Source organism: Takifugu rubripes, chromosome 5 (genome assembly GCF_901000725.2).
Source record: "Takifugu rubripes chromosome 5, fTakRub1.2, whole genome shotgun sequence".
Taxonomy (NCBI): domain Eukaryota; kingdom Metazoa; phylum Chordata; class Actinopteri; order Tetraodontiformes; family Tetraodontidae; genus Takifugu; species Takifugu rubripes.
Genome location: NC_042289.1, coordinates 288,184 through 316,104, shown reverse-complemented (window position 1 = coordinate 316,104; position 27,921 = coordinate 288,184). Strand labels below are relative to the sequence as shown.

Sequence of the window (27,921 nt, the reverse complement as noted above, 5' to 3'; positions counted from 1 at the left end):
GTGGGCAATTAAATATATTCAGTTGTCATAAAGATAATATATTAGTATTATACAACATTTGCACTCGACACTGCTAAACAAAATGGATACACTAATATGGAAAGAAAGAGCAGAATTGTAGATACTGAAACATACATTTTTTATTATTGCTTCTGGATGCATTTGGTTATAGTACTGCATTTGTGTATGAGTATTGTGTGCAGAACATATAATTTATATTTTATAAAGGTCTGATTCTAAGGACATTTTACTGACATTCATTTTTTTGCCTTTTAATTTATTACACATTTATAAAATGGTTAGTTTCACAACAAGATAGAGTCATGTTAAACACCATAATAAAAAACAGCTATACAATACAATGAAATACTGAAATGTGACTGTATAAGATATACAGAATTTGTCACAACCTTTTGTCAAGTATCAAGTCTTTATGATAATATGTGATCTTCAATAGTCACTTTGAGGTGCTATACACTAAGCTTTGCAATTTTCCTTCACCCCACAGGTTATTTTCCCCAGAACACAAAAAAACATTATACTTATAAAATTAGTACACAATTCTCAGTTGCTGTTAGCTATTATTAAAACAGTGAGCATGCGTGAGTAAGTAGTACAAGGATACTTGATAGGTGAAGGATTTGTTGAAGGACTAAATGACTAATTTTCTCAGTTCTTTTACTTTCTTGAGAACACTAAACACTAAAATAAGTGCATGATTGATATGTCTAAATCTACATAACACAACTATCACAACTCAATGACAGGTATTTTACATTGCAGAAGCCACAACTACAGTACACCTTATTGTCGCATATTATTAAGCTCTCAACGAATGCTGATGAATGAAGATGAGGTAAAGTCATCAGTAATAACACTGGAGGGTCAATGGGTACTGTTTGACTAAAGTAACACTGACAGAATGGAATCTATAGCTGCCCCCCCCCCCGTGTCCTTTTCTTTTTACATGAAAAAAATGTACTGTACTATTCATTTCAATATAAGAATAAGGGAAATCAATAAGGGAAAACAAGTGAGGTTAAAAACAATTAATAGTTTCAAGGCCCCCCTCTTCATTTTTATGTGTCATGTTTTATGTCAACTTGAATCAGTTATCAACTTGAAAAAGCAGCTCTGACACTTAATTTTTCCTTTACAGATGGGAGCTCGAATCACACAAGGTCTTGGATTTTCAAAAATCAAATCTAATTCATTTAAACAATTTACTTGATATCATGTCAAGAGAGTTAGATGTCATGATTGACAGCTAAAGTGACTTGGTGGATGGGAATCACTTAGATTCTAGTGCCAAATTACTAGCATGACCTTTTTTGCATGTAGAGGAAGATTCTGTAATATTATCAATGATTCTGACATCAAAATAGTGGAGTGAACAGATGGAGGAACTTGAAGAGCTTAAATCATAGATTTATGTATTATTAGTGATCATATAATTCCAGTTTTAAAGCAGGGATTTATGATTCATAGACAATGTCTGACCTACTGAAAATGAAAAATACAGAATAGTTATGCAGGAGTTGCTATGGGACATAACTGAAGAGCCTGTCGAATAAAGGCCACTATCTTAGGAGTTGGCACATCTGTAACTTTAGGTGCAAACTCTGCAAGAACACAACAAATTGACACAAAGACAGAATAAACGTAGCATGAGCTCCTCTATAAAAGTTCCTTGAAACTCTTTGCTCTGGTTCAGAGCAGCAGAAATCAGTCATTTCTACTCTGCTCCCCACATTTCCCCTATCTTCCAGTTATTATTTCCTTGTTTATTTTCTTGTCTTCCACAGGTTCAGCAAACTCAAAAACCTGGATCACTCTCTTTTCCTCCAAATTAACTTTTAGCACTTCCCCCTTTTATCACGCTGTTGGAATTTCCTCAGCCTGCGGCCCCACAGGTCCTTCCAAGGGATAAGCAAGCTTCCCTTGTCTGCCACTACGCCACTATTGCCAGGGGAATCGTCATCTGTTCCCAGGAGCAGGTACTTCCTCCCTGGCTTGATTTTGGGACATTTGCAGGCCACATCCTTGGCACGAACCCACAGCAGTTGGTCTCCACGACGGATGCGGTGTTCACCTTGTTTGTACACTGAAATTATGTTGACTGTGAACTTCCACCACTCACCAGCTTTGTCCCCTTTTAGAACATGCACCTGGACAGCTGGAAAAGGAATATCAGAATAATATATTCAGTAATTTGATATCATGGTCTTGCTTGTTGCACTTGGAGTTTGAATCTATCTAATGGACAATTATGTGATATACTTGTGCATCATTTGATTTTCTTTTGTTTTATCCTTGTTGGTTTATAAATTTACATTAAGTTAAATGTGTGAAATCTTGCTAAATCTGATCTTTTGGTTGATTTATTGGCTCTGTAATCTGGTAGCTAGTTAAGGAGAGGTTTTGTTTGGAGAATGTTATGTCATTGCTTAGAATGATTGATGTCACATTTTAAACATATAATCTTTGGTTTCTTTACCTTTATTAATGCTATCAATGCTTCCTCTCTCTTTCTCTCCTGATCAGCTCTCTGTGTGAAAGGTTTTATTTCTCTGTTCCCTTTACCGATACCTTAATAAGACCCCAAAATCTAGTGCAGATTAACTGAACTTGACTCTTGGTCACAAATCCCTAAACTTTCCACCAGCACCCACAAAACCAGTGAGGCAAGGTGACTCTCTAAATAAGATTTAGCTCTAAAACAACCACAGTTAAACCAGCACCTAACTTTTCAAACAATTTCTGTGAAAATTAGCAGTTGCAGTGAATTGTTATTGATTTTGAAATTACAGTTAATCTTAAAGTCAGGTCACGCTTGTGCGTGTGAATATATTTTACTTTCACATGATCCCAATCATTCAAACCTAGCAAAATTCAGTAACATTCTCTGAAAGGACCAAAGGATCAGTTCCTCTTACATTTATCTTCTTCCTGAAATTGCTGCCGGTGTAGTAATGCACGTAAGGATTAATAAATATCTTTTTACAAATTCTTGCACAATTCCTGCACAAATTCTGGGAGGCCAGAACTTTAATGCAGTCAGGAGGTTGTCGCTGTAAAATCAGAAAATAAATTAGGAATAGATCATTGTGGGTGTGTGTGTGTGTGTGTGTGTGTATACTGAGCTGTCTGCAAGAGAAACCACAGTCTCTCATTTTGTTGAATGTGGTAAGTATTTTAGTGTGTAGTATTTTGGATTGGTTTCTTGAGTAGACACTGCCACTTATTTCTAATAAGCACAACCAAGGTGCAAGGTATCAGACCCTCAACTGTTCACAGGGTCTGTCAATGTACCCCTCTCCAATCACTCTAACATCTCAACCTTAATGACTGCATTTGTTCCTGTAGAGGAGACATTTTATTGTGGGTGTATACTGAGAGTAAAAAGAGGGATGATTTAAAAAAAAGATAATTATAATAGTATACACTATTTGCTACAATATAAACACTTTATGTAGTCATTATTTGTCCCATAGCACAACCAAAAGATAAAACGAACAAGAGAAATATGTGTGTGTTTGTGTGTGTGTGTGTGAGAAAGAGAGAGAGAGAGAGAATCGCTGTGAGCAAATTGCACACATTTTTAGAAGAAAGGAGGATTGTTGGGCTGAAAAGTGTGAGCTCTCACAGCCTTACTATTCATTGCAGTCCTCTCCTCCATCGAGACACATAAAGGGTGTGTGTTTGCATGGCACTATTTGTCTTCCCAGCCGCAAAAAAAAGTTTCAGAAGACTTGGGATGTGTTTCTGACCTTATGAGCTATCCACGTTCAGCTCCCAGAGTCCCATCCAACTCTGCAGCGTGAGAATCCAGGGAAGATAGTGCTAGGAGAGCTGGTTTCAGCATCAAAGCACAGCGGCTGTCTTCCTTTGACAGTCACAGTATTAAACCATAAAAACATCTACATGTAGACACCTTTGAATTATCCCCATTATGTGCAACTTGCACATTTTACAATATGCACAACGTAAGATGATTCAGCAAGACGGACTCCTGGCTGGGGTCATCTTCTCTGGGCTGTGTGCCGCACTTTGACACAGCATGCCACAAACAAATGAGGGCTAATGAAATTAGAGCATGCTTAGTTAGCACACTTAGACCCCCCTCTACTCTAGTTATTAGCGCTGTGAAAAATAAATTACCTGTTTCCCTTGTGTGAACACAGAGGGGCAGACAGAGCAGCCGAGGTTTTGGGCTCACTCCCCCAGAGCATCAGTAAACGTACAACTCTTTGATTTGTTGTCTTCATGGTGACACGGTGAAGGATTGTGCAAAAGTGCAGAGGCTAGTGTCAAGAGACAGTATAATCCCTATGTGGCTGCCATTTGCCTAGCAACGGTAGTAATGAAAAGCAAAAATTATATAAACAAAACATTTTTCTTTCTCTCCGGTGCAATCAATCACCCGTCTGCCTATTTTACCACCTGTTTGTGCTCCATTGAATTCTTAACACCAGCAAAGTGGACAACTGTGTTTAAACAGAGGCCCCTTTCCTCTGACCCTTGGGGGTTCTGTAGCACCAATCACTCATGGGTGTTATGGCCCCCCAAAGAATAGCGACTCTGATGTCCCACAAAAGCATTGTGACAGGCCTGAGAAATGAATTATACCATACTAAAGGGAATGCATGCTAAGCAGACATGTCTACCATACTGCTCTGATTCAGACACAATAATCACTTTCCATCATTCCTACCTCTAATGGATCATACGGCGTTTGTTGTTGACATTTGTTGTGACAGCTGGCTCGTTCAGGATGTTTGTATTGGTACATAACTGATTACCTGTAGTGTTTTAAAATGAATGATGATGAAAAAATGTTTCAGTTACAGATGGGACAAATCAGGGTCCCTGCTAACGAGCCTATAAGAAAAGTACAGAACTCCTAAATATGTTCACGTTACTTGTCTAAGACAGTGTAACCTGACACTTCTCCGTCAATGATCACTGACAATTTTTCAACTACTGCAGGCTTATCAGTTTTTTCCAATTGCTAACACACTAAAATGACATGTGTAGCTCAATTATACACATGATTATTTCAACTGATGCACACAGAGCTAAAAAAAAGTTTCCAAAATTCTAAAGAGATTTCTACTTTATAAATATTTTGCAATTCAAAATGGCACTTTTTAAAATGCACTGAACAGGGTTCTCCACACAAAACACAACAATCTCACATAAAGTCACACGATTGCATGAAACATTAGCATTCCAAATGACGCTACATGAATTGGCTAAACTTGGCTAATTGGCTAAACACCCCAATGGTTAATTGTTATCACTTCAATCAGGAAGTGTGCATAAAGACAACAGGTAAGCACCTTGGCATTTTACAACAATGGAAGATGTTGCAGAGAAAGAAAGAGAAATGTGAGAATGAGAAGAGTGAGAAGTAGGGGTACAGCTGATAGAGCAGTTTGTGACTAATGTAGAAAACTTTCAAATGACATCAGAGCAAACCATTGATCATATCATCAAACAAGAGCTGACAACACAAGAGTGCAGCCCAATTTGAGCCATCTTACTTTTGCCTTTCTATCCAGACATTTAGACTGGAGAACAGGTATATAACCAAACTTTCTTTCACATTCTGTAGTACACTCTTTAGTACATAGTGTATTAATTGGGTGACACTTGTTTACTTTATGAATGGCTGATGTTGTACACTGATGTATAAGTTTCTCAAACTATTGTGGGAGAAATATCTAGGCTGCATTATTGACAATATGTACTATATATCTGTTTTTTGTGTTTTTCTAAAGCACTGGGAGATGCAACCATGGTGGAGAAAGTATCCAATGTTCACCAAACTAAAGGCTGCTGCCAATGTAAACTTGTCTGTGAAGGTTCTCAGCCATCCAGGTCATAGTAATTCTGGTACCTGAATCATAGCAACTGGACTGTTTCAATTCCATAAAACAGTCAACATTTAATTTACATTTGATTTACATTCCAATACATTCCAATTCGGAATGAAACAACCATATTTTGGCTCTGTTTGAATGAACTGGAACTTTTTGCCCAATTGATTGATCTCTAGTTTTTGCCTGTCTCACCTCCTTTTCCATTTTCAGTCATTAATTCTGCCTCCACTCCAGTCAGCCTTGCCCATCCTGCACTCCTGCTTCCTGCAACTCCAGTCGCCTAAATTGTCTCTTTTTGCCTGTTTGACCTTTTTCATTAAAATCCCTTAAAATGGCTATGAGTGTCCGAGTCTACACCATGGGTCATTTTCACCTCCACTCCTGAACATTATCTATATAAATGAGACTGGGTTCAACCTCCCAAAGACCAAATGAACAGGAAGAAACTTCAATGGCGACAGTGCCATTATAGATGATCCTGGCCAACATGGTAGGAACATCACAATGTGCCATCTCCAGTATGCATTGTGTCCTCCCCCATCATATTAAAATTAAACCATAAAATCCAGCCCATATTCTTAAATTTCTGTAGACACTCCACATTTTCACACCACCAGAGCGTGAAGGATGCAACCGATGTCATACAATGTCCCATACAACACTGTAGTTTAAAACAAGGTGACATTACAACCTTGCAGCCCCAGTCTACAATTGGTTTGCTGACCACCCACCATTGCTTGTTCAATACCTCCAACCATACTCACCAATTCTACACTCCATAGAAGCAGATTTTTTGCCATTGTGATAGAAGCTATATGACCGTTCAACCCTTTGTGCGTGTGCCTGTATTTCAGGCTATGGAATAAGCATGTTATGGTTTTGATGTACATTTAATTCATGGCGCATTTAATTCAAGGCGCATCTGCTCTTGTTGTATGACAAGCAAAAATGTTTGTGGCTAAGTCCAGCTGTGCAGCAAGATGATGCTCAGTTGCTGGTTGGGGGTCAGGCCTTGAGTTTCTTTAAAGCGCCTAGAGACAATTTTGATCACAACAGATGCTATAGAAATAAATATCATTTTATTTAATGCCTCTCTATTTTGCATCTATTTTTTCAGCACTTTTCTTTTCAGTGGACTCTTTTTTCTGAACATATTTTTGTTAATTCTTTCTGCCCTCCATATGTTTCATTGAATTATTTGGTGAAAAATTGAAAGAAAATGTTTCAACAGCATGTGTGTGCAAATATTTCTGTGCATGTGAACAAGCCCAAGAAATTTCTACAAAAAATGTAGTATTATTGTAGTGTTATGGCAAAGCAAATAAAGATGACAGTTCTTTTCATAGTGCCCAACAGCAGGTGATTCGACAAAAATCTGGTAAAATGATAAAGCTCTATGTAGTTATGGTTGCAGTGCTTCATTTTGTATTATGTATTTTCAGTATGGTTGTTTATTTTTTATATGTATATTCATCCAGTTCTTTTCCAGTTTATTTTGTGTAAACACATGCTCATTTATAGATCATATCATTTTCTTGTTTGGTTTCTTTGGAGTGACGTTTGACACCATTTCCCAGTTTCTGTTTGAGACAGTATCGGTTCCTTTACAGACTCCACCAAGATGCAAACCAACTAATCTCAAAACATTTATATATTTGATAATTATTTCATTAGTGGCCATGGAAATCATGCAAATGTGTACACATTTAAACAATACAGTACATTCAGATAGTAAGATTGTGCATTATGTTGTCACAATAGTGGCATTAATGCTGTATGTATGTGTATATACTGTAAGTACATATAGTGTATATACTGTAATTACACTACCATTACTATTATTTTAAAGTGAATGCTCACCTTCAGGAATATCACTTAGTAATAACATGTCATTTGAATTGACTTATTTAGTTAAGGTCAGCTTTAGTGTGAAGGGAAGATACATAAAAACATCTTCATATTAGACTTACCGTAATCTTTTTTACAATACTTCTTCATGGTGATTTTCATCTTTCCTTTAGTGGTCTTGCAGTGAGATTCACAATCTATGGACAACAGGTAAAATGGGAAAAAAAAATGAAATTAGGAATTTTATTCCTAAAAATACTGTTTGTGCCTCAAACTCCTCATACCTTTAAGTTTTCCTCACGATTTTTCCTATGTTCCTTTTTCAGTATACTGGATGTACTATGTACACTGGGGCTACAGGGATCACTTATACACAAAGTTTACTGAAAGAATAAACTTATATATAGTCAACTGAATCTTTATGACCTGCTTAATACTGTGTTGGTCTTGCTTTGGCATGTGCTGCACTAGACCCCTGGTGTGCTGTGGTATCTGGCACAAGCATGTTACAGTAGATCTTTTAAGTGTTGTATATTGTCAGGTGGGGGCCTCTATTGATAGCCCTTGTCCTGCACATCCCACAAATGTTTGACTGGACTGAGATCTGGAGAATTTGGAGGTCACATAACACCTGAAGGATGTTATTGTGCTCCACCAAACATTCCTTAATCATTCTTGTATTGGTGACACTATTCATCATGCAACTTGTTCCATTAAATGGAGTACATGGTCTGCAATATTGCAAAGGAAGTTAGTATGTGTCAAAGTGATATCTGCATTGATGGCAGGACCCAAGGATTCCAAAAGAACATTGCCAAAAGCATCACACTGTCTAGACCAGCTTGCCTTCTTCTCATGGCAGATTCTGGTGCCACGTGTTTTCCAGGTAAGTTCACGACATGCACCCATGTGATAAAAAAAAAAACCCTGAATTTATCAGGATAGTTTTGGACATGCTCTGACCCAGTCATCTAGCCATGGTAATGTGGACTTGCTTAAATGCTTGCCCATTTGAGGACATAATTGATAGCTTGTAAATCCCAGGTGCTCTTCTTATAAAAAATATTGCTTGTGATGTGGACATTGCCTTTTATAAGGAGGGGGCTGTTGTAGACCCAAAGGCAAACTGGAGATGGAAACCAATTTCCCCCCTTGACATTCAACTGAAGGACATAAATTGAAATTTGATCTTTTCCAAGTGTTACCCACTTGGTCTGTCCCAGACCAAAAAACCTTGTGCTGGGAAAGCTGGGCAGGGCAGTCTGAAGAGAAAGTGGGGGGCAGTTGAGAGTGGGGGATGGAACCTTTCAGCTTGCCTGAATATGGACAAACTTAATTATTTCTTCCAGCCCTTAGTCCAGTCTTTCCCTTTATTTCCTATTATACTCCCATTGAAAGGGGTTGCCTGGGTAATGATTGAGGAAGAAAAAAAACACCTCTGTCTCCTCTCTTAAAAAAAGAGTGATTTGGGATTTCAGATGAATTCATGAAGAAAACGCATTTCTTGTGGAATGCTCGCGTCTCCAGTTTTTATTTATTTTGTTTGGTGGGAGAGTGGGGGTGGTTAAAAAAGGAAATCCCAAAGTAAATGAATTTGACAACTCCATATCGAGAAGGCCTGATTTACATATCAATAAACTGCTGATGGTGTGTGTGTGTGTATGTGTGTGTGTGTGTGTGTGTGTGTGTGTGTGCGTGTGTGTGTGGTGCAAGCATACACATTATAACAGATGGGGTGGGGGATAATTTATCATTATCTCCCACAGGCTGTTAGGGGCCCATATCAAACCTCCCTTTGATAGCTGACGATCACTTTAGTCCGTTCATCCACTTGCGACAGTGGGGCCATTACACCCACCATTCTCATTAAGGGGCAATCTCCTGCTGTGAGGACAAATGCCCTCTTTGTTTAGCACTGTGGTTATGTCACATTAATTCTCAAGGGTCCCTGGGGACCACATGGTTCCTAATTTGGAGGGTGGTAACCACACTGGACTTTTTGACAGCAATACGAACTTCATTTCCAACTTCCATACTACGATGTGTGTGTGTGTGTGTGTGTGTGTGTGTGTGTGTGTGTGTGTGTGTGTGTGTACATACATATTAATTATTATTATTTACTATTTGTGCCGTAGAAGGGAGGGAGATAACTGTTGACCGAAAATGAAATTGACCTTTCTGTAGTCCTGAATTGAGTTTGGTGTGTAACAAAAGGTAAAATATAGAAAAAAAGGCATACATTAAGAATAACCCAGTCTCCTGTACTAAAATATAACGCTCTATCACTATTTGAAAACTTTTGCATTGAATTTTTAATGGGCTATAACTTTCAAGACATTTTTCAGTATTCATATTCCATCTCGTTTTTTTAAACAATGGGTTAGGAATTTTAGATTTTATGAACATAACATAATATCTAAATATAATATTGAAAAAATACATTATTTTGATGTTCATCATTGCATTCAACAGGCTGAATAAGATCCCATAACAATGGACATGATAATTCTAGCGGTCAAGAGTCAGCCACTCTTGATTGAAATACAAACTGTTGCAAATGAAGCGTATGATCAGATTAGGCCTGAGACCATGGAGAATCTGCATGACAGATTGAAAATACAGGCTAGAAGACCACAGGGAACAGTAGCAAGACATCTGGCCTGTGCATTAGTGGTGGACCTCTCACACTCAGATTAACATGTGAGTGGATGGAAACATGTGAACAAATATTTTTTAGTTGCACAATGATTTATGTAGTACAGGCAAAGCCATCTCATGATTTGCATTAGAATCAGCAGAAAATGATGTGTTTGTTCACCTGATGGCTCCTCATAGCTAGTGTAAACTGCTGTAGGAGATGCAACTGGAATCTCTACCAAAAAAAAGAAAATCCATAGATTAAAACATGTATTAAGGATTAAAACATGTCTACAGTAGATTCATAGGATTAAATCTTGTGTTTCTTGAAACTTTTATAAAATAATCTAGGTTCTCCTTAATGACCAACAGTAAAATACAGGTGTGTAATAGGCCTAAGTATTCAGCAATAACACTTTTAAATGTAAAAAGAAAGTGCATTAAGTTTGATACCTGTACTTAATTAAAACAAACGCGCACGCGCACACACACACACACACACACACACACACACACACACACACACACCTTCTCCTGCTACCAGCAAACCTTCCAAATTTCCAGCACACCTTCCAAATTTGTTGATGACCACTTACCTGAGCTTAATCTGGTGGGTGTGCATGTCTGTTATCACAGTCCTGCAATGTCTGGGTCATTGGAGGTCTTTAATGTTTACATCACCTGACAACTCCATTAAACTCTCCTCCACAGTTAAGTCCACTGAAGACATGTGAGAGGTATTGATGATGGTTTCTCATCCAGCTATTTGTTCCAGCTTCAGACAACATTGGGAAATAGTCATGGTCTCTGACCAGCAGATGACCTGAATCCATCATAAAGGCATGTGATCATAAAGGCATGCACACCCAAAACATGAAGCTCAGGTAAGTGATCATCAACATGCTGTGTGTGTTTTAAAGTTATCGTTTTGTCCTAAATTGTAAGAACAGTTATCCTTTTCACTTTAGTCTTATTTCTTCCCTCCATTTATGCTTGTCTGTTTCTGTTTTGGATAGCAAGTCATAGACTTTTGGAGGCACCAAGAGAGACAGCTTTTTACAGCTGTTACTTCATTATCATGAATAAACCTCTACTGCATCATTGAACTGTGTATAGCTGTAGTAAAACACTGGCTACACAGCTACTGCACTGATGAACATAGAAACTAGAATAGATTTGGGTCTAATCCTGTCATCAATCACTCAATCAAGCATGGGAGACATTGATGCTAGGAGTGTTGTTTGGGATCAATCTTTGTTTTTTCTAAGACCTGAAAACCATTAACCAGCTAAATATGATGTAGGAAAAGTCATATTCAAAAGGCTTTTTGCCAGGTAGTCTTGCTCCTCAATAATCTAGCAAAATAACACACCAGCCCCCTAAAAAATTATATATTTGACAAACTATATTGATGCTAGACTTCAGAACCCCTGGGATGTACAGCAGTTAGTGTTATGTGAATTCCATCCCAGATATCTATCTATCTATCTATCTATCTATCTATCTGTCTGTCTGTCTGTCTGTCTGTCTGTCTGTCTGTCTGTCTGCCTGTCTGTCTGTCTGTCTGTCTGTCTGTCTGTCTGTCTGTCTGTCTGTCTGTCTATCTATCTATCTATCTATCTATCTATCTATCTATCCTTTCATAGCACATAGCTAATGTAGGCAGAAATATAAGGTATCGACTATAGTGGTGGGTAGAAGGTGAACTCTGATGGTCTGCTTATCCATGCCAAATTCCCAGTTAGGGTAACATACACAATATTATGCAAGATGAGTAAAATAGGCATTGTTTATTTTGTTGGAATTCAGCATAAATGAAGTATAATCATAAACTGTAAATGCTTTCTGCAGGTGCAGTAGATTTCAATATGCATTAAAATAGTCAGTAAACTTACTGATGCAGGGGGCAATGGGAGATCGGCTCTGCTGAAAGCCTTTCGCACAGCGGTTACAGGTGAGTCCAGACACGCCATCCTTGCAGGGACATTGACCTGTTGTTTGGTTACATGTCTTTCCTGCCGCTCCAACTGGATGGCAGTCACACGCTATTAAACAGACACACAAAATGTTGGCTTTCAAATAACTATGGAGCAGGTGCAACTCACTTCACAAATGCTGAAATCTGTTGGAAACCCTGATGAAGAATTTCCTTGCATGTGTGAATCTGTTGTTATATACCATATAGGCCATATAGTGGGGGATGTCAGGGACCAATAATGTATGCTTGTCAAACAATGATCCAATGTGGTTCTTCTCGCATTAGTGACTATAAGAAATAAACCAACTATTGATCACCCAATTGACTAAAAGCTGTGCTAAGAAAAATTCACACAAGGTGTATAATCAATAATATCATCATGTAATTCACTGATTACCACTTTGGCACTTATTGACATCACTCAATTTAAAAGTGGTCCAATGCTTTTAAAGCTATAATTAATTTTCATTTGGATGGAGCCTGGTGGGATAGTACTACTATTACTACTACAACTACTAATAATAATAATAACTTTTTTTATATAGGTGGGTCAGTTAAGAAGATTCATTCTTATCTTCAACGATGACCTGTGGGCTAACCTAAACTGTATGCTGATGGAGGGGGGGAACTGGAGAAAATGGGGCCACGCCACACAGACACAGAAAGAGCAGATGAACTCAACACAGAACGTGCTGTTGTACCTGGGGATCTAACCCTCGAACATGCTGTGAGGCAGCAGTGCTAACCAGTATAGCACTGGACAAACATTGAAACAGTAAAAATTACCATTTAAAACATAAAATTAATTTATAATAACTTTAACCAGGCATATCAGTGTTATTCCACAAATGCCATAAACATCAGAAAACACAGATTTTTAGGGTATACTACTACACAGCCAGGTTTGATTTTGAGACCATTTGTTTTTGTGCTTTCATTTGTGTTCCTTAATGTATTTGGAGTTGCAACACATGCACTTTCTCTGTATTCTTTGGGCCTTCACCCAGTCTCAATCAATCTCTGTTGATTTGGTTATTGAATTTGAGGCTGAATTCTGTGTACCAGAAACTTTATGAGTCTTATTCTCATCTCTTTTCAAGAATTTACACCTGTTGACAGTGTAGTTTTTTATTTATTAGAAAGTTGTTTTCATTTGAACCAGTGAAAATCACAGCATAATCCAAAAACATAGTTAATAAAATATGCAGTGTGATGATGTGTTGGGCCTTTGGAACATAGCAGTACAGTGAAACATGTGGGTGTGGTTTGTTTGAATAGTTTAGACTATTGCAGTTTAGTACCAGGTGTCACCTTTGCAGGCTCTACGGTGAGAGATGGGCTTGCTCATGTCTCTGTAGTAACCCTCCTTGCAGTAATGGCAGTGACGTCCTGCTGTGTTGTGTCGACAGTTCAGACAGACGCCACCACTTCTCCGCCCTGACAGTTTGTAGAGCTCCATGTTGAAACGACAACGTCGGGCATGCAAGTTACAGTGGCACGCTAGGTAGAAAAAAGTAGAGGGAGAGGAAGAAATTCTACATTTACGTTAAAAACATCTTGTAGTCATTCACCAAAACCTCAAGAAAGCGAGACCCCAGCAAAGAAAATGAGGAGAGAAACAAACGGCACAGCATTTCGATCCCCTATCTGTCCGGAGTCTCTGAGAAGTTTAGGAGGATCCTCCGGAAACATGACATACCGGTTCAGTTCAAACCCAGCAACACTCTCAGACAGAGGTTAGTACACCCGAAGGACAAGACACCAAACAAAGTAATGTTGTTTATGCTGTACAGTGCCAGGAGGAATGCAAGGAACTGTACATTGGGGAAACCAAACAACCTCTCCACAGAAGAATGGCACAACACAGACGTGCCACCTCTTCAGATCAGGATTCAGCAGTCCACTTACACTTAAAGGAGAGTGGGCACTCCTTCGAGGACAGCCAGGTACGGATACTGGCCAGAGAAGACCGCTGGTTTGAAAGGGGTGTCAAGGAAGCTATCCATGTCAAATTGGAAAAACCATCCTTAAACAGAGGTGGTGGCCTGAGGCACTTCCTATCACCTACGTACAATGCAGTCCTCCACTCCTTCCAACAGCAAAACAAACATTCACACCATTTCAGGAGACCCAGTGACTCACCACCATGTGATCCAGCAGACAAAGGGGAGACACCTCAACAGAAAATAGGTGAATGACCCGACCAACGACCCTGCCAATGACTCTCAGGTGACCACTCAGATCATTAACATGCCAATGGTCCACAGTGGCTATATTTTCAAGCTCTCTCCCCAGCGAGTTCAGAACTGAAGAAGCCTTCTGGATAGAAGGCAAAACGTCATCAAAGAGAAGAAACCAGTCCAGTTGACAGAGAAAACTACCTTGGATTAAAAACAATTGTGATCCTAATTAGGGTATTGGTAGATAAGGAAGTTTCCTCACAGACAAAATTTCTTTGTAAGCATGATTTTGTAAGTACAGTATGGGAACCCTATCGTGGACTGGCCCAATGTTTCAGCCTTTGATAGTCTTGAAAACATGTACATAACCGCATGAATGAATAGACCATTCTCCCCTGCACCCCACAATCTCTGGCACACACACGCATGTGCGCAAAGCCTACTTTAAGCCTACTTACTGGCCACATGTATATGCATTAAGTCGTTTATGGTACAGAGATAGTCACGTCATCAAATGCTAATAAAGTTCACAGCTCACGCTGTCTCTCTCGCTCTACCTCTCTCTCTCACACACACACACACACACAATTTATTTGTCTTTAGTTCATCAAAAGTGATTGGAGATTTAACAGTAATCTCTGTATAGACAGATTTTGTGAAGTCCAGGTATTAATTTCAACCTTAATGGTCTGTTAACATAAAAATGTACTTTTATTGTTAGTCTGTCTGTGCCTTGGGACAATTAAATGTTATCTCTCTACGGGTCCTTACATAACACACTGTGTTGCCTCAGCCACACATTGCTAACTCTGCCAGCCCACACAGTGCTGTCCACCCCTGACAAACTGAGGTGATGATATAAAAAGACTTAACAAGAAGCTCTTAAAGGCTCTTACAGCACATGGCACATGTTGTAAGAGATGGTTGGTTGGAGGTTTTCTAAACATGGACTAACCATTGTTTTTTTCCTTTTTCCGAGCTCAGCTTCTCACTGTCGCAGATTTAATGTACAGTTAGCCAGTTAGAGATGTGAATATAATATATCAAAGATGTGAATGTAATATGTGCATCTTTTAGGTTGTTTTTGTGCCCTCCCCCCCCAAAAAAAATGTGACAAATGGATAAAAAGGATGAAACATTTCCAATACAAAATTATGACTCAAGATTTTCACTACTACTAAAAGACAGGATGCATGACCACATCATGCATACAGTACATGGAGTTCACACCTGCCAGTCGGGAAAAAAAGGTATCTTTGCCATTTTTGCAGTTTGCTTTCAAGTGCCCACTCTGAGATATGCTGCTATATTCTATTTAGGTTCAAGTGGCATCTGTCATGCATAGCAAAGAAAGTGCTTGTTGTGGGTGTACATAGATTAAAAAAGACCCTCGGTTGAGGCTGGGTTCTTTTTTTTTGACTGTTTTTAAAAAGAGCATTTATCAGTATTGACTGACTTGAAATGTTTCACCATATTGATTTTGCTTGTGGTCTACGCAGAAAAAACATTTCTTCAAATATGAAGAAAGGTAGAATTAATAGTACCACTGTTTCCTTTCCTTCATTTTGAGGGTTGATATGTACCAAATGTCAGTCCAAACCTTCAGGAGAACATAGAGCCTTTAGAATATCACCAAGTTACGCTCTACCACTCTCTCTAGCAATCAATAGAGAGAGCAATAGAGAGAGCTATAGATCACTCTCTCACACATACCACTCTCTCACACATATGCACATGGGCACACATGCATGCACGCACATGACTATCACTGGGTAAGATGCACCTTTGACCAGTCCCCACCACATCAGGCCACACACCTCATTCATGCTGATATCCAGAATTTAGCATATCCAATCTACACATGTAGACACATGTTGACTACTGATGAGACCAGATTACCGTATTTTCACGACCATAAGGCGCACTGTATTAAAAGGCGCAGTCTCAGTTACTGGTGCTATTTCTGTATTTAAAACATACATAAGGCGCACTGTATTATTAGGCGCATGCTAAAACATACAGTAAAAAATGACAAGGGAAGTAAAACAGTGAGTTTCGACACATTTATTGAACAAAATATTCATTCTTCCGCCACAAAACCATCAAAGTTTTCATCTGCTGTATCTGAATTAAACAGCTGCACTATTTCAATGTCCAACATCCTGAATTCCTCTTCTTAATCATCTGAATCAGACTCACCGACCGGTTCCGGTTCAGCGTTGATTTTGTGAAAGCTCTTCCAATAAATGAAGACGGTATCATAGCCCATGCGTCTACAATCTACCCGCATATGGTGGCGTAACTTGCCCGCCGCTGCCTCATAGTCTTTGTGAAGGAGTGTTCGCCTTCCGTCATCCAGCGCTCTGTCCGTTTCCGTGGCAGCCGAGAAACACGGTGAACAACGACTTTGCCCCTTTGTGCGTATCGCCACCGTGCTGGTCCCTTTTTCTCCACTTTGTGGGTCAAAGGGATGTTAAAAGTCATAGTGTGGCTGGGCGCGGTTATCTTGTCGCAGCAGTAGGTGCGGAAGATGGCCGCCCTCTCCAGGTAATCCGCGGGCAGCCGCTGCGCAACAGTTTTCTTTGCGCGTATGGAGAGATGCCGCCTCCTCATAAAGCGAAAACACTAAGATTGCTCGATTGCCATTTTCAGCCGCATATTCGATGGCCTGTAGTTTAAAGTAATATGCGTCTCGCTTGACCGGTGCCATTTTAGGGGATCCTTACGCATAGGTGTGCCGCTAATCGTAGTGCACCCACCAAAGGCGCACAGCAGATTTAGGAACTCCACACACAAGGCGCACCATATTATAAGGCGCACCATCGAATTTTAAGAGAATCTCAGTCTTTTAGGTGCGCCTTATAGTCGTGAAAATACGGTCGCCAGAAAAACATATGTGAACAAAATGCCCATTAAAGACTCCCAGGCCCACCCTCTGTTTAGGTGGAATATATTTTTTAAATATCAATAATTTTAAATGTCAAACTTTAAAATTACAGAAAGGTGTTGTTGTTGATGATGATCATGATGATGAGGATGTTAATTATCGGACTTGGGAGTTTAAAGTCATAAAAATGAACCACCACAGGTTTATGTGGCACTGTAAATTCACTCAATCATTCACAAATCCCTTCTGCTACCTGTTTAGCGAGTAGGGTCAAGTGGACTATAACTTACTGATAAACTAATAACCTGCTTTCAGACACCAAGCCAGTGTGCTTTAGATGTTATTATACTGTTGCATTATTAATATATACATGGTCATTCTTTTGATGTGCTACCGTCACTGCTGGGTCACCAAACTCGATTGTTTAGGGTCAAAATGTTGCTGGAGTTCCTGCCATTTGCTAGTGCCTCTTTAAAACTAAGCCACTGTGACACTGGAGCATCATCATCAGAGTCTGAAAATTTAAAGTGTAGATAATAATGATTATAATTCTTTCACTTTCTTCTCACCTTAGACTGGATTGCTTGCGGCAGCCTGTGAAGCAAATAGTGTGTCAGGTTATTGTGGGGGTTGTACAGTCCACCTCAGTATCCTCATATGGCTCCTGTAAATTTAATTTTTGCAATGATCGGCATGTTTTTGTTAGCTGACCCATTACATTGATTATAGTAGAGAACATTTAGGAAGACCAGTGTGCTGTTGTTTTCTACTCATCAAAAACTGAAGGCGGTTCAGGTGCAGTGTCTGGTCTCACACCAGTAATGCTGTAGGAGCCTGTCTAACACCATTTTTCAACGAAAAGGCCTTCATATAAATATCAATGCCAATCAAAGTACATGGCTAATCGACGTGTAAACTACATGGTTAGGTTTTTTCTTCACAACTTTAACACAAAAGTATTACCTAAATGTATAGGATGCCATTGTTCCTGTCAACCCAGCCCCAGGAAGAAGGGAGAAACTTTCTGCTGAGCTGCCTGCTATACATTTGATTGATTGGATCTTCTCAAGGAAGGAGAAAGTTATGGAAACAGATGCTGTGTTCTTTCACTGAGGGGAAATAGACCCTGGCATAATTTAAAAAATCTACTTAATTGCAACATTTTGTCAGCAAATTTAACCGATAATAGGTGAGTTTTCACCATCCACTGCAGTGTTCCACATATTTCTGACATCCTGTGATTTGATGATTAGCTTTGGTGTTTATTTTATATTTGGTTGCTCTAATTAGATAAAAAAAATAAATATTAATTGCAATATCTAGTCTCCAAAGAAGCAAAATGAAAAAAAAAGTTAAAGTGAAGTCAATTGTCCCTTATATACACACAGTCTAATAATTTTAATTTTACAACTATAGATATACAGTGGGACCTCTACTTATGAAATTAATTTGTTCCAGAAGTTGTTTCATAACCTGAAAATTACGTAAGTAGAAACACTCCTAGCCAATGGGATGGCAGGAAGATTCTAGGCGATAGCCAATGGCAGAGCAGCTACAAGCAAGTTTGTGTTCGCTGAACTCCGCGAGCTGCGAGTAGCAGCGGTAGCGTATTTTTTACTTTTCTTTCGTAACAAGAGGAAATATTTTCCCGTTGAGACGCTTCGTAACCTGAAAATTTCGCATGTAGAGACATTCGTAGGTAGAGGTCCCACTGCATTTGTTTTATTCCAGTGAAAACACCCATGTCACAGCACAGCAGGAAGGGTGATATCAGCAAAAAGAGCTTAAGCTGTCACTACAGAATTCCTAAATACTAATGCTTTTTTTGGAGGAAGTGTGCTATGAATACAACAGCACTGACACTGGGCTGCCCTACGGGTGGCAACACAGCGGGGGGACTGAGTAGCACATTGCTTCACTTCACTGCTTGGTGCATTAATCTTTCCCAGCTTGGCCCTCTTCAGAGCCTCAAAGGGGCTCAACCGCATACTCACTAGGTGGTCCTGAAGCTGCGCCCATCACCCCCTCAGAATCGTGCTTCATCTAGGCAGATTAGATGCCTTAAATAATAGAGCCACTTGCATAATGCACCTGTTTCACCTTGGCCCAGTGACGGTAAAGGCATCTAGTGAACAATTGGCACTCAGACAACACTTTGTGTCTGCGTGACTTCTCTTTCAAAATAGAGGTGAATGTTGTTCAAGATTAAAGTTTGTTCTGACCTTCAGTCATGGCCTCGTAATAGCTTTGACAGATTTTTGTTGAGCGATTTCTCGGACATTATACATAGAAATGATTTGGAAGCTCTAAGGACATTAGCTAATGGGTCTTTTTATACACCAGACGTAATTCCATAAATCCTACAGAGGTGAGAGTTACATATTGGAACTCCAAATGCTGGCTTGGAAGAGGCCATGAAATAAATGTGAACTTCTCCCCTGGGTATGATCGATTGTTTTGTTTTCATTTTTCAGGATTTTCAGTTTTCTTATCTTTTTCATTACAAGGTGCAGAAGAAATATCAAAATATCTTGGATATTTGCCCTGATATTTGCCCACTAAAAGTATTTGTATAGTGTCTATATAATATTAAAGCCTGACAGAAATGTGTAGTTTTCCTGCTTACATCTAAAGTAATAAAACTACAAAACTTATTTTTATATATCTGTTTTTATTTGTTTTTTTTACACTAAAAAGCTTTTTTGATATTCAAAACAGAAACTGCTTTAGTCTCACTGAGCAAGGCTACTTGATTGTCATTAAGGATTAGGGTCAACTAATATTGACAGAGCAAACAAAATGTATTTGATCTCTGTACGCTATTCTCTAGGGGTTCCATTCAAATTTATTTTCTGATTGATTTATTTATTGACAAAAATTATGCAAATAAATTATTATTGTTGTTGTTCATATATTGTTGTTAATTTATAAATTATGTAAATAAATGCTATACATCTAATTATTAACAGCCGATTGGCCTATAAGAAATAGTGACTTAAATGTTTTGACGAAAACAAATGTTTTGATGCAAAATTGCAGAGCCTAGATTGATAGAGTTTGATAGATGAAGGATAATGGATACGAAAGAAGAAGGGTCAGGGTGAAGGTGCCTAGCAGGCTACAAAGACAAGGATGGAATTAAGTGATGTATCAAAAGAGGGAATGCAGAGAGATGGATTGATGGTGTTAAACTATGTTGTCAAACTCATCATGATTGACAGCTGAGCTCTATTTTAAAAAGGATGGTGGATATATTAGCAGATTATTAGCACATCAGCTTTTCCTTCCTGTTATGTGTGAAACAATATACCAACCCTCTGTATACTATCAATCCTTACAGCATGGTGGTTTAATGACAAAGGATGCGACAACATGCAGAGCCAGTAACCCACTGTGACACTGAGCTTGTGGTGTGGAGTCACATAAATTATTTCTTCTTCTTCTTTTAAGAAGTGAGTTTAATTATTGTTTCATCGTCCATGTGGATGATTTTGCTTATAATTTAGTCGTCACCTCCTCTGCTTTAAAGTGTTTCAACTGTGGTGAAGAGGGACATTTAGCCAGGGCTTATCCTAGCCGCCCGGGCCCGGCCGCGTGTGCGGTGGCCCCTAATGTCCCACGGCTCATTCCAACTGCGAGGCGTTGGTGGTTCGTTGTGGAGGGAGGCCCCGCTGGTCCGGACAGAGCGGAGATGGAGTCACAGGTGGAGGGAAAACAGAATGGGGTGAGTGAGAATGTGGAGATGGTAGTGGAGGTGACAGGTGAGATAGATGAGATTGGTAAGACTGTTGAGGTGGGCGCGACAGGCGAGGGGTGTATGGGTGTAACAGGTGAGATAAGTGAGATGTTGGGTGAAACAGGTGAACTGGACAGGACTAGTGAGGTCTTAGGGTGAAACAGGTGATTTGGGTGAGACAGGCAAGGTGACGTGAAGCGGGAGAGGTGATGGGTCAGACAGGTGAACTAGGTACGACAACAGGTGAGCTGGGTGACACAAGTGTAATGACAGGCAAGCTGGGAGAGGGCTGTGATGACAGGTGAACCAGTTGAGGGTGGTGTTGGGGTGTCCGAGTGGTGGCCTGCTCCTATGAAGAGGTGGAGCAAGAGAGTAGAGTTGGGCAGCTGGAGGATGCAGTTGCTGCTGTGGACACCAGGGACTGTGAATCCTACGTGTCTGACTATAGTGAGGTGTCACACACAAATGTCTGACAGGAAAATAAACTGTACCCTGCAAAAACATACAAATTGTTTCTCAAGCAGACCAAAGGCATTTTTATCAGTCGGTGAGACACGTTGTTACACACAGGGCATTGCCTGGTGTCACTGACCAGATTTTTAGATTAAAGAAACAAATGTTTAAAGTGAGAAAACAGCTCAACATCTAATGATGATACCAGTCAATTTGTCTCCTGTCTTTTGTTTTACTGGCTCTGGTTTTAACTGTTCCCTCATCATGGATGTTTTTAGAGTGAGGACATTAAATGTAAACGAGAGAAGTAAGGAAATGGGCACTAATGTTTGACACAGCACCAAGGAAGCATATTATGTTCTGTTTCTACAAGAGGTCCACAGTGATGGAGGCAGTGAGGAGGCAACTGGGAGAAAGAGTGGGAAGCGCAGGTAACAAAACACCCCCCATAGCCCCCTACATGATGGAGTGGGCTTCCTCTTCTCAGCCTGACAGAAGATGGGATCTCCTCAGCCAGACTTGAACAGTTTTATTGCTTTGAACATCACTTCAGTGTTTTTATGGGGCTGTGGAATTATTCAGTTGGTTTTACAGATCATTCTTTGGTTTTAGGTGAAATTATTATTAACGTTAATAAGTACTAGCATTTATTTCATCTTTAGCACTGGATAATGGATTTAGAAAGGTTTTACGCTATTTCTGGTCTGTTTTTAAGCATAGGAGGTCAGATTTTACATGTCTTAGACAGTGGTGGGACCGTGGCAAAACTGAGATAGATCTCCCTTTTCAGCAGTCCAAAAAAATGGCCTTAGCCAATCTGCTTGATGGCAAAGTACAGGGTGCGCTGCTCTGGTGCTAGATTTAGAACATCACGGAGATGGACTCTCCCTCTAGCTTCTGATTTGGGCTGGAGAAGCATGAACAAAATAAGGTAATCTGTTCACTGTTTTCTGCCACAGGGCAGGAACTCTTAGAGTTCTTTTCGTCCCTCTACTCTAATGAGTATGGGGAGAATGAGGCACTGTTGGAAGAGTTTTGTGGGGAACTGCCTCGGGTCTCTGCAGAGACCAACTCACGGCTAGACCGGCTACTACAGCTGGGTGAGCTCCATGCTGCTCAGCAGAGCATGCAAGGCTGGACCATTTTGCAGAGCCTTTTGGGACATTGTGGCTCATGACATGCTAGACATATGCAATGAAAGCCTAATCTCAGGGTCCTTGCCATTGTTCTACAGGAGGGCAGTCATTACCCTTCTGGCCAAGAAGGGTAACTTGCACGAAATCAAAAATTGGCACCCTGTGTCTGGATTACAAGATTCTGTCCAAGGTTTTGGCCAACAGGCTGAGAGAAGCTATGAGGCTATGGCTAAAATACCTTTGTGTTTTTATTGGAGATGAGACAATAGTCAAAAGAAATTGGAATGACACAATAGAGAAAATAGAACGCAAAATTCAAAAGTGGAAATGGCTTCTCCCCCTCTGTCGTAGAGAGGTAGAACTCTTGTCCACAATAACCTGGTTGCCTCTGTGCTGTGGCACTGGCTTACTTGCCTGGAGGAAGGGATATTGGCTCAAATCCAGACAAGAGTTCTAAATTTCTTCTGGAATGGCCTGCATTGGTTCCAGCAGGGGTGCTGTACCTGCCTAGAGAGGAGGGAGGGCAGGGTCTCATCCACCTGGCCAGCAGGACCGCCATTAGAATTCAGTTTGTTCAGAGGTTTTTAACAGGTCCCCCAGATCTAATGTGGAGAGATGTGGACAGTTGTGTCCTCAGATGGGTGAGCAACCTGGGGCTGGATGATGCTCAGTTTTTAATTGACTTTAAACTTGCCAATTAAATGGGATGTCTCCATCGAAGCCACACCTGGACTGATGGCAGCGCTTTGCCAGGCCCGGGCCGTGGTTCTCAGGCACATAATGACCGCTGCATGGACAGAACTAACAGGCTCAGAGGCCATGGGCTCTCTGTTAGGTATCCGCTCTCTCCGGATAGCTGAAAGAGTGCTGCAACTTTGGTGGAATAGGCTCGGCAGGAGGACAGGAGCCTTCTCACGGACTATGGCAGGGGGACCGAACCAGACCATGGCGATACCTTTTCAGAGATCAGGTTGGTTGCCCATTTTGGGGATCTGGATGGTACTCTCCTCAGGGCACCAAAAACGTTCATTCTGCACGCAGTGGACAAGAAGACCCTGTTCAGGAACTGTGTAAAGGCACTAAACAGGTGCCAGTGTGTGGACTGATGGGCTTGGAGGAGATGGTGCCCGTCCATGCTGTACAAACCACCCCTAAGAAAAAGGACTGGCGACCTCCAGTGGAGGACCTTACATGAAGCCGTTTCCTCAAACGCTTTTATCTTTAAGATGACTCCTGCTGTGTTGAACCAGTGCCCGTTTAACTGCCTCTGAGACACAGTTTTCCATGTGTATGAGAGACTCACGGTGTTTTTTTTAAAAAAAAATGTTTTAACAGGTATTTTTAATGGTTTTAGCAAAACATTTTTTATTAAAACTTTATTTATTGAGTGGGGTACAACAAAAGTCATCAGAATAAGTGGCAACTCCTGAAGTTTATCTACGGTGAAGCCAAGATGGATGATCTATGTTTCGAGGAGGAATAAAATAGAAGGCAAAAGTGTTTGCGAAGCTGCCTCAGTGTGGCACTGCAATGTCCGGAGCTGACTGAGAGAGGAGTTTGGTTTTTATAGACTGATGAATGACCTGGGCCAATTCTGTGACACGTGGACTATAAGAATATACTTTGTGCTCTCATTGCTGACCAGCTGCACTTTGCACATTTCATCCAGGAGTGATTGTACTGCTGCTTTTATTTATTATTTTAAAAGGTGTTTTTGTGTTCCTGTGAAATTGTAAATAAAAAGCAAGCAAACATGATTGTTTTTACTGCGTTATAAGAAAAAAGTGCCTATTATTTTGCTTTCTATAACTTCCATCAAAAAATGCAGACAGGACGAACCTAGTGTATATATGGGTATGATAATAAAGTTTTGAATCTATAAAATGTTTAGGGTTAGGGTTGTTTTTTAATCTTTTTTTTAAAAAAAAGAAGCTCCTTCCATCCCTTTTGTATAAGTCACTTCGAGTCACATGATCATCACAGCGGGATCTTGAGCATTTGTCACTTTGGAGCTCAAACATAAAGCTACCGGTACATAAGGTGGATTTTGAATTAAGGGATACATTTCAGATAAAACCAGAGCCATAGAAAATATCCTGCAGCCAGACCCCTAGACTCAAAGACTTAATTTGCATTATCTTGCATCTTCCTTTCATTTAAAAATAGCTATTGTTAGAAGCTAAGAAGAATACTACAAGACTATGGAAGAGAATTTAAATTAAAAATACATGGATAAAGTTTTTACAAACAATATACTTTAAAAAGTGCCTTCTATTCAACACATGAGAGTAGAAAAGAACACTTTTTACACTGTGACTGTTATTTATTTTCCTATTCATTGGGTAATAAAGGGATAACATGTATCATATGTTAAACTCTGAAGAAAGATTTTTTTTACTGGGTAATTAACCTTGTTTTATTTTTTAAACGGAACTTCCTTTTTTTTCTATCTTTTAAGATTGTGACCAACAAATGGGTATTCACTCAGGGAACACCTGTTAAAAAATATACGGCAACAAAGGCCTTCACAGGGATCATTTTGCTCCAATGTCTGGCTTACAGCCTATGTCACATCTGGCTGTATCTGTACAGCATGACTTTACAATTTTATAGGTAAATGGGAAAATAGGACAACTAAATGATGCTAGGTATTTTTACAAAATAATAACAGAATGGACATGAAAATGTGACTTACATTTACAGCCTGCCTTAAAATAAAATGGACTAGTCTGCCATAGCCACACCTCTTTTTTTATACTGTGCTGAATGTATTCAGCAGGCAAGAGACATCCAGACAGATCATTAGCAGCAACTGCAGCCAACTGCCCCCTCGCCTGTCTCTTCCTGTTTTATTCTGGGGTGTCAGACTACCCCAATTTCCCCTTTGGAGGCTCAGTTGAGCTTTTCTTCTGCTTTTTGTATGATGAAACTGCAACACACAACAAGAAAGCTGGACTGTGAAAGAGCGGGGCCTCCCACTGACAGCTAGATGGATGCCACAAGTGACAAGCTTTTGTTTTAATAAAATACACCGAGGTGCAGGCTTTACAAAGGCAAAAGGCCGAGGCCAGACAGAACAACTTGTTCCAATTGGGTGAGCTAACCATGGCACTGTCAGAACTTGTTACTTTTCCTTGTTTGTTTTGCTTAGGGGGTTTGAGCTGTTGTTAGAACACATCCCACTACCACCCCAAAACACACACACACACACACACACACACACACACACACACACACACACACACACACACACACACTAATTCTGGCTTGTAAATCCTACTTTCTGGGGAGTTTCGCTGGCTCTCTAATGTGCCCCCTTCCATATCAATCGTGCCAAAATTGGAAATACAAACCATCTTAATCAACAATCTAATCTGGAGTAGCACCTGCTAATGGGTCCCCTCCACCCTATGGCTAAACCCGCCACGTTTTTCCGTTTCCTTCGTTAGACAAAAGCTTTATTAGACGGAAACACTTTCCCAAATGTAATTACATTTAAATGCTTTCTCTGCCTTGAGTTCAGAATGATGATATCAGGTTTAAAACCGTCAGAGTCAAACATAAGATAAAACAACTCGAAATAAGTCGAACTAAAGTAGGCTACATTTAAGTTGAGAAATGGACTATAACCCTTATTATTACAGTAATTTGGAATTGATATGGACACAATTTTTATTGAAGTTTTGGCCGCTGAAAATGCTATCACAATTTATATTCATAAAATGGATTTATAAAATTCTAATTTGCGCGCTCGTCGTGTGCCATTTATTTAGAGATTTCACAACAAAGAAGGAGGCTATTGTGTTGACTTACCGATGCATTCGTTGGCCTCTCTGGCGGTTGCGCGCTGCCACGGTCGGTCATAGTGGAAAGGTTTGCACCTGTCGCACTCCGGTCCTGCCGTGTTGTGTTTGCACTCGCACACCAGATTACCTTCGCGGTCTTTGACGCATTTCGACGCGTGTCCGTTGCACTTGCACCTTCCTCCCACCTGCAGGTCCGACACGGCGTAGAAGTATGAATCTCGTGCCAGCTCCGAGTCGTCCTCGTTTTCGTCTCCGAACGTGTGTAAACGACTGAAGACAATCTTGATGTCAGTGGCCGTCACCCAGTCCTGCAGCACCGGGGAGTTATCGAAGTCGTGCGCCGACGGTCTGCCGTCCAGGGTGCTGAAGGCTATGAGTCCACCGGTCAGCGGGTGCATGTCGGTGTGGGAGTCTGTACAGATGGCCTCCTGCTCATTCTGCTTGGTAATCACTGCTTTATTTTGGCGGTTGTACATCTTCTTACACTGCATGGAATAAAACTGGAATGGCATCCAGGTCTTGCCATAATCCATGGACTTGTAGATGGCCATAGACTCTGGTCTAGGAGAACAGAACTGCAAGCTTACATAGGTCACTTCAAACTTTTTACCAAGTGACAGTGTGAGCGTGACGTTCTGCGGGTACTGTGCGTAATTCTCAGACTGCCAACAGGTCAGATTGTGAGGGTTGTTCAGGTCTGTGAGATACGCCGGTGGACGCGATTTTTTGGAGTCGGCCGCATCGCAGGTGTGGCATTCGCGCGTTCTCTCCTCATCTTTCTCCGACACCACGCAGTACCTGGCGGCAGGACTGCCGCAGGTGCTGGTTACGCGCACGTCCTTTCCGAATGCGGAGTTGACGAAGTCTGGAATGCATCTCCGAGGGTTTCCGTTCTCATCATAGCACGGATCCGGAGGAGATGCCTGTGCGGCAAACATGCTGAGCCCGTATCCTCCAAAGACCCCTGTGGTCAGCGCAGAAAGAGTCACTAAGGTGACAAAAAGCTCTAAAATCCTTAGCATTTTAGTCCGTTGTCTTGCACTGAAATGTGAGGAATTAATAATGATGAAAGAAGCAGACAGAATGGTGATAAGATGGCACAAACAGAACATAACAATTGTATGTAATATTGTAAAGTCGACCAGACCATACCGTAATCTAAAGTTTGCGCAGCACACTTCAGAGCTCTAATAATTCTGTTCAGCTTCAGCTATAGGTCAGCCCCTGTTCACACTCAACATCAAATCAGATAAAGCTGGCTCTAACTTTAAGCCACATCTCTTCCCACCGTTCTATTTCTGTCTGACACAACACAAAACAATTCACTTAACAGTCCGACACTCGAAACGCGCCGCTGAGAAATACGCGATGCTGC

At 40.4% G+C, this 27,921-nt stretch overlaps 1 protein-coding gene across 1 annotated transcript; it reads right to left on the bottom strand.

Moving 5' to 3' along the window:
- On the bottom strand, positions 1-27,844 carry ntn1b (netrin 1b). The gene is made up of 7 exons (XM_003964328.3): positions 27,699-27,844; positions 26,554-27,587; positions 13,660-13,848; positions 12,266-12,415; positions 10,552-10,605; positions 7,856-7,930; positions 1-2,176 (listed from the first exon to the last, which is right to left on the bottom strand). The coding sequence occupies exons 2-7, from the start codon at positions 27,566-27,568 to the stop codon at positions 1,857-1,859; spliced, it is 1,803 nt and encodes a 600-aa protein (XP_003964377.1). The 5' UTR covers positions 27,569-27,587; positions 27,699-27,844; the 3' UTR covers positions 1-1,856.
- Between the last annotated feature and the right edge of the window lie 77 nt (positions 27,845-27,921).

Excerpts from the sequence above, each read along its gene's own strand:
- ntn1b (XM_003964328.3), bottom strand. The coding sequence starts at position 27,568 with ATGCTAAGGATTTTAGAGCTTTTTGTCACCTTAGTGACTCTTTCTGCG. Across the intron at positions 10,606-12,265 it reads TCCCATTGCCCCCTGCATCA|AGATTCCAGTTGCATCTCCT; the intron begins GTAAGTTTACTG and ends TTTTTTTGGTAG. Across the intron at positions 7,931-10,551 it reads TAGCTATGAGGAGCCATCAG|ATTGTGAATCTCACTGCAAG; the intron begins GTGAACAAACAC and ends TGTTGTCCATAG.